Here is a 13,673-nt window from a genome sequence, read left to right as displayed (position 1 = left end):
CAATTTAATTTAAAACATAACATTTAATATAAAAACAGAATGACCATTTAAATAATATTTGTTTTAAAATTCAACTATTTTGACAAGTTTCAAAATATATAAATTATATTCATAATAGTTTCTAAAAAAATAAAAATAATAGTCTCTTAATATTGAGAATTTTTAATTAAAATACACTTAAAATAATTAATAATCAGAGAAATGATTAAAAATATATTGCTTAATTAAAATTTATATCTTTAGCACAAAGATAAGATAATTATAGTTATAACCCAAAATATATTATTTAGAATGTATTCAAATTATTGTATAGAAACACATTCTTAAAATAAATTATTATGTTTATTTTTATACCAGCTATAATAACTTACTATTCGATATTTAGACAGTGAAATTTTAGCTTAAATTGCTGATTTTTTTAGCAATATTGGCCACCTAAGATCATAATAATAATTACCGCCGAAAATAATATTGTTGTATCTTATAAAGATACAGCAATATTATTTTTTTTATATCAAGATCAATCAATGTAAGCCATTTTTATATAAATATATAGTAAAACGTTTATTATGCATTACGATAACAAACACAATTACTTAATAAAGAAATACAAAAATCATGGAATCTAAAAATATAGAGCAGAGAAAAAAATCACATATAAACGAATGATTTGATGAAAAAATACTAAAAATAAGAAATGAAAATTTAACGACAGAAAAAAAAATTGCGAACGTAGCCAAACAGAAAAGATAGACACACTAAACCCACAACATGAAACCGGAATGTTTTAGAAGAAAATAAATAGTGAAAAAAAGGAATTTAAAAATGGAGAAATCCTCTAACGGTCTTAACATTTTAATGATTTTAAATGGAATTTACACCGAAGCAAATTGTATTAGAACCAGGTGTAGATGCTCTCAGTATTGAGGCAGTTGAACTGGCTTTGAATAACCTGAATAATAATAAATCACCAAGTACTGATAATACTCCAGTCCAATAAGACAGTTCTAAGCTTCTTCAAGTTTTACATTGAATAACACAAAACATATGGAAAGCTGAAATGAAACCTGTGGATTAAGATACGGAGTTGAATTGCCCTCTACATAAAAAAGAGACGCATTAGATTGAAAAAAATATAGAGGAAAAACTATATTAAATACCGAATATAAATTATTTTAAATTAACTGTCATGATTCGTAGAAATGTTTTCACCCAAATCGATTCACAATTGACCTGATTTTCACCTTGCATCAAATATTGGAGATGGGATTAAATGTCAACATTTTTAAAACTAATTATCTGGAAGCCTCCGGGAATTCACCGCCCTTTCATCCGATAACCGTAGATTTTCACAGACTGGAAATGTCCAGCAATTTTGCATATTTGGGATCGCTAGTTATTGATTTAAACGACTTGACAGTACAACAGATGCTATGTTAGTTTATTAAGTCATTTAAATCAAGACCCCTAATTAAAAGAACGAAATCACTGCTGTATAAAACATTTTGAAACATTGAACGGATAGAAGGTGGATGGCAATTAGCCAATTCAAAAAGACTGTCACTTGCAATGCATGAAAGAGAATAGAGGCCATTGCTGTCCAGCACCTACCACCAAATTGAGGTGGTGGATTCTGGAGAGCAGTAGCATACCAAGGGCTGAAAATTATCTCAGTTTGATTATAATTAAGTAATCTTAAACCGTTGATAAAATCATTCTAGATTGTTATAAAGCATGGATGCGAAAAAATCACAGACCAAAAATTTGGTAACCATTAATCAACATAATATTATACTAATTTATAATTTATAGCTTATGGAAGAGCGGTTTTATTTATAATTCGGAAGCTAATTTGTAGCTTATGGAGGAGTGGTTTAAATGTAGATGTGTGTATATAGCTCGTTTAAAACAAGTTTTCTGTCCATTTTTCATCTTTGGAGCAGACTACTAACGGCACATCTCGAACGAGATTGGAGAGAACGAGATAGCGAGAGTGAGAGAGAGAAAGAGAAGTGAGACATCGCGTGCGAATAAACAGAACAATGACGACCGGCCTCGCAAGGACAAGTTTCTGTAGATCTTCTTATCACTTACCTTACAGCCTTCGCAGGACGTAACACCATAATGATATCCAGATGCTTTATCGCCGCAAACTTTGCAAGGAACAAAAGTTTTATTTCCGGCTGAAGGACTAGGACTGTCAGCAGCCCCATATTGAGGTGCTTCTGAAACAATAAAAAAACATATTTATAATATTTTTTCTGCATCATATATTTTTTAAAATAGTACATATAAACAAAAATATTCAATCTCTATATAGTATAGTTTTACCTATTGTGTCCAGTACATATATATCATGTGTATCACAAATTTTTGCGTTCAAGATTGCGCAAAAGCTACACAACAAATTTAAATTAAGGTTATCAGTATGGAATAATTATTATAAAATCTAAATTACAGCTGAGCTCCTTACATACATAAATCCAATAGAGATTCCCAATATTTTCAAATCAAAACATTCATGGTATATTATTATATTTATGTATTTGGCATTTTTCATGTGTCATTTTACAATTTAGTGACGGTATCTTATTTTTGTGATACTCTTTTCGTATTGTGATATCCATTGCTACTATATAATGAATATGTCTGTTAAATAGTTTTGCCTATTTTATTTTAAAATGAATATAGAAATCAAAAATGAATCAATAATTGTAATTAATTTTTTTGATTAATTATTTTTTTAGACCACGTATAAGATTAAAAATGATGATAATTTCATATCACAAATATACAATTATATATTTTATATCCAGAAATAATTTGAGTGTCAAGGAGCGTGATTCCATGTTTCGACATGTTACGTCAGTATCTCTTGACAGTTCCCGCGTGCCGCATGTGTTTTAGGTTAAAAATATATTTAGCTACTGATATATATATATATATATATATTGTTTTTTACTTAAATTTGAATTTACACCCGTGAAAATAAATATTTAAAATATTCGTTTTTTTTTTAATTTACCCAAGATAACAAAATGATTTCAACGCTGAAAGATTTTGCGAGTAGTGCTGATAGTAATATGGCATATGAATCTGAAGATAGTTTCATTGCTACTATTCAAAACAAAGCCAGAGTTGACAGAAAATGACAGAAATTGACATACATATCATCATCCAACCTCTTTTTTTTTTAATCGCCCTGTATAAAACATGAATCGACACGCAAAGCAATTTTTATTACAATAAATACATAGGAGGTGTAGATGTATCTGATAAAATGCTGTATAATACCTTTATGATAGAAAAACTATAAAATATTGGAAAATGTAATCTACAACATTTTTTCCCGTATGATTCTAAATGCTTATATAATTTATAAAATAAATGTATGACACGTCTTCAATTTATATTAAATATAATTGTAAAAAATGAGCGGAAATGGTTACAAATAAAAAATCAATTATCTATTTCAGCTACAAATACTACCCTAATAGAGGGTTGGAAAAATTACCTTGTAGTAATTAGAGAAGATGTATTGTACGCAGTTCCAAAAATGAAGGACCTATAAAAATATCTAACCTAATTTGCGTCAGATGTAAAAAAGGTGTACTTGGAATATGTGTAGGAAAGCATAAACGTGAAGAATAGGTAAATGAACTATATTTTTTTATGACGTAAATATTATATTTTTATTTACAAAAAAATGTTTGCATATGCAGCCTAACACTAACGTCTAATAAATAATAAGAAAAATTATAATATATAAAGGAAAGATGTAAAATTTATTGTTAAACTTGGTTTATTATTATTAAAAACCATATATTATTTTTTAATTTTTTTTTAATATACTAAATAATTAATTTAAGATTTTGACATGTACATACGCTTAACAACTGCTATGTTTTTATTTTAATGTATATAACATATTACGATTGCTTTTAATGATTGTGACATGCAAATGGCTAAATATCTATACAGATATGTACTATACAGTTAAAATGTCTCAGTATACATAAATTGGTAGATTAGATAGAAATTTTTCAAAACAAAATCCAATGATATATTCGATCTCAATGTAAATAAAATGATCTTATCTCAATAGCAATTTTTTTTTGTATTGTGATATTTACACATCTGAAGAATGTTAATCTGTTATCTGATATAAGACACATTTTAATCACCATTACATATATTTCTAAGAGACTTTAGATTTTTCTTTTTTAATATATTTGCTTACATCAAATAAAGACACGTCTAAAATTAAAAGTGAAATAAAATTATGTTAGATGTTTTATTAAATATAATTATACATATGTCCTTTTTTAATAGAAAAAGCCTTATATTTTAAATATGTAAAAATATCTGGGTTTTTTTAATTGTAAGTTAAATTTTAATCAATCCCGAAATAAATATCGTTTTTTTTAATTTAAGCTTAGTTAATACCGTAAGTTATTTTTAGTTAAATATGTGTTGAAGCACATTTTGATATTTAAAAAAAATTATGTTCCAATATTTATGATGACAGAATTTTTAACAAATAAACAATTTATTCAAAATGCATGCTAAATGTATTTCTTTAAAAAAAAGTCGGCAACTACGGCCACTAAAAACGTAGTAGATAATTCATTAGATAGCCGTAAATGTCAAAGATGTTTTAAATTGCGATTTGGGAGACCAGCAAAGATAGACGATGATGTCCTGGCTGTAAAAATGCAAGCAAATCCTACGCAGCTGGCCGAAAAAATTAACAGTGCAGAGATACATTAAGATGCTTGGAAAGAAAATATGTATGTGAGAAAATGGCCTGCATTAAATCATGCAGCGAAATTACCTCTTGATTTTATCTCATCCACCATATTATTCGGACCTTGCTCCTTCCGACTATCGATGCAATACGATATAAAAATGGGACTATCGGAATATTTTTCATCAAAGCCTCCAGCATATAATACTAATGGAATTTAAAAATTGACTGAGAGATGGAAGAATGTTATATCTTCAGAAGAAAATTATATTTTGCATCATTTAAATATATTTTGATTTTTTAGATACATTAAATAATACTTAATGTACAGTACTACACAAAAGTAAGTGAACTGAACATGTGTCGTATATATCAGTATTTTTATAAACACAACAACAAAGTAGTTTTTGCATCCGCACGACGCTAATTCCAATCGGATTGTGCAAAATGCGATAGCGATAGGAATAGGAAGAAAACGGAGCGGCATCGCTCTTTTATAAGTAAAGTTAGCTGTGAGAGAAGAACTCGCTGGTGTAGAGAGCACGGTCAATGCCGCCTACACGTCACTAACCACAAATATACTACCATGTTAGTTTACCGTTAAGCGTAGATACCTACATTTATTTCAGACTTACACAACTACATACATAAATGTGCGAATGGAACAACAACAATGAAATGCTCGTAAGCGTGAATTTTTTAACACATTACGCAACAAGCAGGTATTAGACATTATTCTTTTCGTCTTATGTTATTCGAATTATTAAATATTAAATAAAATGCTTGAGTAGACATTTTGATACTTAAGAACAATTCCTAATAAGAAAATATTAAGGTAAAAGCTTATTGTGATAATTAGTGTGTTACTAATTGTATTTAATATATTATTTTTAATATAACAAATATTTTTTCATTATGAATACATAGTATCAATATCATATAAGATGTTTATATACAATGACTTCACCTGGAGATTGATATCGAAATTAAATAGTTCATGTAATGATTTTTACTAGATAAAAATTATTTATATTAAATATAAAAACATATACAGGTGCATATTATGGCTTGAAGCATAATCTACTTGTTGCAAACATGAGGTTGAAACTCGAAAATATAATCAAACCAAAAATTCTTTAACTTAAATTGAAGTTATTTATTTAATTGTGATCTAACAGTCTATAAAAAACAATACGTAATATTATTACAAAAAATAATAAAATTAATTTATTCAAAGTCAAACTGAATGCTTTATTGATAAGTCTATGGTGTAACATATTATTGAATATTTACAAATGTTACCAAAACAAATCAAGGATTCAAGAGTCGGAACACTATTGTCGCCTTCATAATTAAATAAAATAAACAAGCAGGTCATATTTCAACTTAAAGTTTCGACATTTATGTCTGTTTTTAGACAATCTTCCTCACATTCAGGTTCTTCTAAAAATACTTTATACGCTGATCCTTTATTGTGTTGTCTACGACTACCAATAAAAATCAGTAAGGTGGCTGTGTACAAAAACCTTTTAGTCCCATATATTTCTTCACTTTAATTAATGTACTACATAGGCAAAAAAATATTTTTTAAAATACGGGCTTCGATCAATAAATCCAGAAAATGATCGTCTTTGATGCCTCTTAAATTTTTATACCTGGGATCAGAGCTTCTGCTTTCAAGCAATATGAGAAACGTCGTTTTTGTAATTCTAAGCCATGGAGATATCGTTTTCAACAAATATATGCCGATTAAAAAAAGGTTGATTTTTATATAGTTAGTCCAAATACATTTTTACCAGTAGACATATATTTCTATTAGTGAAAATATAATTTAACTGATATGCTGCTCTAAAATGTTTATGAAACTCAGTTGCGAAACGTCCATTTGCTGTTCAAACCCAAACCTAACCTAATGAAAGTTCTATGATTATTTTCCTATGGCCCAGGTTCCTTGGGTACCACCCGTATTGCAATCCCTGGTCCTAACGATCAGCAAAATAAACAAAACAAGGAGAGGTGCAAAATAATTCCGTTGATCAATTTCACGGCAACAGTTATGTTCAAGAAACTCAAGTTACTAATGAAACGAGTTGAAACAAAAATTCAGAGCTTCAGAATAGTTCCATGTTCGAATTCCGAAGAGGCTTTAGTTTACGTGTCCGACGAAGCAACTACTTGAGTATGTCAAGAATGTGTGCTATAAATGCAGGTCGATACTATATTCGGTCTTATAATCGACATTCCAGTGACGTAAATATTTTAAACAGTTATTGTTGTTGTTTATATAAAGCCAATGTAATATCAAATAATTAGTAATTATATTTCAATGGCAATACTTAGAAAATGTGAATTTATTTGCGCCGACTCAAGAAATAGTAAATTCAGAAAATTTCCTTATATATGAGTAAATAAAAATGTGAATATATAAAGTTGTGCTATATGTGATCTAATATACTTTTTTTAAATAATAATATGATTCCCTAAGTAAATAGGGTGCCAAATATCAAAAAGAACAATCTGGATTTTTTAATCGAAACGAAACTACAGATCAAATACTCAATATTTGCAAAATTATTGAAAAATGCAGTTCTTTGCTTCGTGGACTATACATAGTCATTTGATTGTGTAAAGTGGGAATGCCTCTCGGGTGTATTTTAAGATATGTGATTCTCAACATACTTCATATTTTATACAATAGCTACACAACAGTAGTACGAGTGAACAAAATTGGAAATGAGTAAAACAATGGTGCTTTTTATCATCTGACCTTCTTAATATTTACAGAGAATATATAATGAGAAGGGCACTAAATAGATGAAATGGCAAAGTATCAATTGGTGGAGGAAAACTGTATAATTTAAGATACGCCGATGACATCACATTAATAACGAGAACTACCGACGAAGTTGTTAAACCACGCATAAAGATAAAACAGCCTCAAAATTAACAGATCCAAGACCAATGTCATGATTATCGGTATAAGTAATGTCCTACACAGAAAAAACTCATTTTGACAGTTGCGAAACGTCTATTTGCCCTTCAAACCCAAACCTAACCTAATGAAACTTTTACAACTAATTATAGTTTTATAACTTTTATTAAGTCAAGTCCAAAATACAAACTCTCAGACATCGCATCTGACATATTGCTCCATTTTGCTGTTTAAGAAATATGATAGCTATCCTTACCGATATTACTATGGACTTATAATGTAATAGGGCTGATCAAAATATATTCAAACCGAATTTTGGTCAATAGGAGAGCGCAAAAACAATTATCACTTCTCAGAAGGCAAAAATTCACGTCAAAAGCAATAAAATTGTGTCGGCGCCGTCGCAGTGGGAACGCTCGGTAACGAGCGTTCCCACTGCGACGGCAACGGCACGATTTTATTGCTTTTGACGTGGATTTTTGTCTTCTGAGAAGGGATAATTGTTTTTTGCGCTCTCCTATTGGTCAAAATTCGGTTTAGATGTGCTTTTTTCGATTCTCACTCACACAAAACTGTTAATATAAACGCGATTTTATTGCTTTTGACTTGGACTGGAAATTCACTATATGGCAACACTGAGCAGCAAAGAAAACATGATCAATTAACAAGGAAATATTATGAGTAAATATTTTTAATAATTTTGAATGTCTATTTAAAATATTTCAGAAAATATGTAGCAATGGTGGCTAATTTTTATATTAACCTACGATGTTAAAAAATATATGAAATGACATTTTCGTCATGTGGCCCGGAATCATTGCTCTGTAGACAAAGATCACGATCCTTAGCAGTGAAGGAGCAATTTAAAAAATCACTTTTGACATACTAATTAATAAATCAAATCAGTTTTATAATTAATATTAAGACATAAAATAACAGTTTTTATTTGTGTACTGAAGAACACTCAATGTAAAATATATTACTAAAGTACATATTTTCCGATCATCAAATTTAAAGATGGTTTATTCCCAGAATAACAATTATTTATTTCTTCATAAATGCTTTAAATTGCTTATTCGCTTTGCCTTCCCCTTATTTCTATTCGTATTAAATAATAATAAATCACGATGTGACTTATATAAAAATATATGATTCTCTCATATTTATATATGTATCAAATTTCACTATTTAACAAACATTGATAACAAAGAGTTGCTAATTTGTATAACAATGTAAAATAGCAAATTATTCAAGGACCAACGTATCTACTTCATAAAGAAGAGGTGGCCTATCATAACATGTCACGCCTACAGCTATTATTTATAATGAAATTATAATCAATGAATTATTAAAACGCAGCATTATGAAAGCGTAAGCTATTGAAACGTTCATTTTAACTGAATCGACCAAATATTTGCTTTTACTTTATTCAGGCAAATTTACTCTATGATCACACAGAATTTATTGATTTACAAAATTTACTGGCATGATTTCATTCCCAATACATATTTGATACTACATGGTCGTAAACAATGTTGCTATAAGTGGAAATATGCAATATGTAATTTGGAAATTTTGCTCCAATTTTTTTAGTATTTAAGATCAACTAAACGTAAACGCCTTTAGAATAGATCTTTAATTAATCTTAAAAAAAAATCTATGATTTTTTAAAAGAGCCAGCAAAGAGTATTTGCAATATTGTATATTTTATTTATACGAGCAAACTTCTTTCTGAGAAATAATCTAAAAATAACCGAGCACTTAAATGGTTTAAATAAGATTTCTTTTCAATTAACTCTGAAGAGGAAAGCAATTTTACTGTGAAATAACTCTTATGAAAAATATTTTTCCGAGTAGCTTAATTAGCAATAAAAAAATACAATGTTAATTAAACTTTCAAGTTGAATCAAATGGTTTTTCAGGCAAACACTATGAGAAAACGTGAAATGATTTATGACAAGGTGCTTAAGTTTCTACACAGCTATTTTTTCTTATATAATATATACAGTGGCACCTCAGTTTACGAGTGTTTCGCAATACAAATATTTTTTATAATGGAAAAATACACTCAATAAATTAAAATAGAACCTCCACACCTTCCTCAATATAATACAAATTAATCAAGAAGGGTCAAAAAAATATCTCGAATTGCACCTCGATTGGAAACATTATTATAGATAAAAAAAAAACAGAACAATTTCGATTAAAATAACGATTCGATAATTTAACCTATTTAGTCGTATGACATCCCATTTTGAGATTGTACTAAGCAATCAAATAGACATATGACACACGTGTTTCATAACAATGAGTCGTACGTGAATATTTTATATATTATGCACTCAAGTACTAAGTAGTGCAAATGCTAGCACGTCCGCTAAAAGATGTATGAATCATAACACACAGTTAAAGAAATAATATTGTAGAACTATGAATCATTTATTAGCTAAAGAGATAAAAGATACAATAACTTGATTAAGTACCGTTTTAATACCGTCAATTGCATTATAAAAATATAGGTAATCGTTTGATAAAATCTATAATTAAATTTGACGGAATAGCGTAGTCTGTAACGTCTCAGACTAGTAATTCTGAAGTTACGGGTTCGAGCCCCGGCAGTGGCACTTGAATTTGTATTTATAAAAAATGCGCTATTACTAATAAAAAAACGGCTCCATCCGCAGTGACATCTATTGATTATAAATTGCATAGCACATAATAATTTATATTTAATAATATAGATGTCACCGATTCCCAGACTGAAAATCTGGTGTTTATTACTTACTTGTAGGTATTCATTATGTCTGATTGACTTACTCAGTTGGTACAGATTTGCCCGTTGTAACGCATTGGGCTTACGCCTGTCAGGTTACAATGGAATATTTAATAAAAAATACAGGCTATATGATTTATAGCTCTTAATTATAATTTTTTTTTTTTTTAATATAAATCGTCATTTTTTTATATATATATATATATAATTAACGACAAAATTGTTCTGATTTATTAATAAAAATCTTTAAATTAAAATGTTACATAATTATATTAAATTACGTTAAGCGTTTCATATTTTTCAGCTAAGTTGATTTTTAAAAGCTTCATCGTTCGTGACGAAATAACGTCGTGCACTGAAAACAATTTATTTGGATTAGAAATTTAAGACATAATATGATAAGCAACTTTCATGACGCAAGAGCTCACTGTACGAGGGATTTTTGCTGGGTAAACCGATTTTAGATTTACTCTGAACATAAATTTAAGTATTTAAAATAGTACATAAAAACACTATAATTTTATTTAAAACTAAAAATCAAATAAAGAAATATAAAATTTCAATTATTGAACCAAAAATATATATTAAAAATGATGATTGCATCGCACGCCACTGAGCGGCCTAGTTTGCATTTGTACCAATTGTCAAAACAAGTTGTTTTCGTAGTAAAAACATCTAGATTTCTTTAATCGGTTCATTTCAGAAATGTCTAATCCATTCGTACACTTTCTGGAGTGATAGACATGCATCACTATATTTAACAGAGCCGCTCAACTTGAATGCATGTTACAAGTGACAGTTTTGATAATATATAGAGAATTCTTTTGCGTTTGTGTGTGTGTTTTGCGCCTCAATGTAGCAGGAGAACATAATGAGTCAACATGTGCATTAAGCTCATTTGTACCCGTGAAGTGGGCAATTATTTTTTATTTTTATTTATAAAACCTCCTATGCTTTATGAAGCCCTAGTAACTAATTATTAACTAATCCAATTTCGGATTATTTATTTTATCATGAGGATACTAATCGCGGGATTAATAATATACAGCAAAAATGTTTATAACAAAAGTATATACTTTAAGTATCAGGGAGACATAATAACGCAGTGAGTTGTGATATTAATATTAATTAATGCATCCGTGAAATGGACAATTAATTTTTTTTTTAAATAATTGACAAATAATATTAAAATTATTGAATAAAAAATATATATTTAAAATTACTTTTGCACCGCACGCCACTGAGCGCCCAAGTCAAAACATTCACCGAAATTTCAGTTAGATTAAAAATTAACAAACAATTTTTAAAAATTTCAGACTAAAAATACAGCTTGATAAAGATTATAGTTTATGAATATCGGTAATCAAAACATCAGGCGCGTACAGTGAGATACATTTCCTTTCACTCGCTCGCGTGTTAAGTGACGAGAGTGAGTGAGAAGTTTATTTTTACTTTCTCTGATGCCTTCTTTTAATAATTAGCACCATCCCAAGTGTTTTTATCGAAGCTCATAACTTTTAGCGTCGACTAAGCAGCGCATTTAGTGTTTCCAGAACTATGTATGCTCCCTAATAATTTATTTTTTTAAATTTTATAATAACAAGATATTATCAAACGCTCAATGAAGTCCCGATATTTTCCATAACTTATGGATCGCGTGATATTTTAGTAATGAAATATAGGTATATCACGAAAACTGAGCGAAAGGGTGCGGTCCTCATTGATTCATTTAATCTCTAATTGAATGAAGCATATCAAAACCAAATGTTGACCAATAAGAGAGCGCAAAAAATAATTATCACTAATGCAAACGTTCGGTTATCTAATATTCTTATTTTCCCTTGAGAAATGAGTTACCTTAGTTTGTATTTTGGACTTGACCTAAAGTTATAATATTATAATTACTTTTAGAACTTTCATTAGGTTAAGTTTGGGTTTGAACAGCAAATAGCCGTTTCACAACTGTCAAATTGAGTTTCATAGAGCAGCATTTTAGCGCCTATCGGTTAAATAATATATATCTACTAGTGAATATTTATTTATTATAATATATATAAATACAGACTTCACTGAAAATTACAAAGGCGGCCATTTAATTGATATTATTATTTATAATTAATCAAATACTTCAAATGTTCGATTAATATAAATAAATCACTCTTTATATATGATATCCTTCAGCATGAACAATGTATTGCAAAAATATATCATACATCTGAAGGACTACCTCGATTAAAATAAAATATTCAGCATAATTAATCCTCGCGACGTTATTAAGTACTAGAAATTTTATTATCAAATCATTTAAAATGGCTTCAGAAAATAGAAAATATATTGGGCACGACATAGATGCTTTTGGACAGAAATGGAAAAACCATTTCAGAATTTATTGACATACGTGCCTTTGGACTTATAAAGGTTTAAATTATATTAATAACTGTTATATATAGAGACATTATTTTTTATATATAATTACGTATTCTTAAATATAAAGGATGTTTATCTTTAAAGGTATAGATCTTTAAAATAATATTGGTTTTATTAGAGAGATTATTTTATGCCATTAGTGTTTAAATATAATTTCGAGCATCTGGAAGTACATCAGTTTTTGAGCAATTGGAGCTGTATATCAGCAATAACGCGGCGAATGTTGGCTTCCAAGTCGTCCATCGTCTCTGATTTATCGGCATAGACTTCACATAACCCCACAGAAAATAATCCAAAGGTGTTAAATCACACGATCTTGGAGGCCAATTCACAGGTCCATTAAGCGAAATTATGCGCTCATCAAATGTTTCCTTCAATAAATTAATTGTGACACGCGCTGTGTCATGTTGCACCATCTTGGTAAAACCAAAGCTCTTCCACACTAATACCATTCAATTGGGGAACGAAAAAGTCAGTAATCATAGACCTATAGCACTCTCCATTGACTGTAACGTTCTGGCTGGCATGATTTTTGAAAGAACATGGATCAATGATTCTATCAGCCCATAAATCACACTAAACAGTGACTTTTGTGGATAAAACGGAGTCCTAATAACAGCTAGTGAGTTTCACTCTAAATACTACAATTTTGCTTGTTGACGTAGCCATTCAACCAAAAATGAGCCTCATCGCTGAACAAAATTTTGTGATGAAAATGAGGATCAAGAGCATTTTCGTTTTCAGCACACACGACGGTCAAGCGGCTTCAGTTTTTGCACGATCTGTATCTTATA

The 13,673-nt window shown here is 29.1% G+C and overlaps 1 protein-coding gene across 2 annotated transcripts in view; it reads right to left on the bottom strand.

Moving 5' to 3' along the window:
- Eip78C (Ecdysone-induced protein 78C) overlaps positions 1–13,673 on the bottom strand; it is a 109,204-nt gene that overhangs the window by 25,599 nt on the left and 69,932 nt on the right. For both annotated transcript variants that reach the window (XM_088185793.1, XM_088185792.1), the window contains one exon: positions 2,095–2,225. In XM_088185793.1, coding sequence (XP_088041919.1) covers positions 2,095–2,225 — 131 coding nt within the window. The remainder of the gene's footprint in view (positions 1–2,094; positions 2,226–13,673) is intronic.

Source organism: Plectrocnemia conspersa, unplaced genomic scaffold (assembly GCF_051122295.1).
Source record: "Plectrocnemia conspersa isolate PC_06_02 unplaced genomic scaffold, ASM5112229v1 ptg000005l, whole genome shotgun sequence".
NCBI lineage: Eukaryota > Metazoa > Arthropoda > Insecta > Trichoptera > Polycentropodidae > Plectrocnemia > Plectrocnemia conspersa.
Note: the sequence above shows the minus strand (reverse complement) of the source record. Positions and strands in the feature narration are given on the sequence as shown.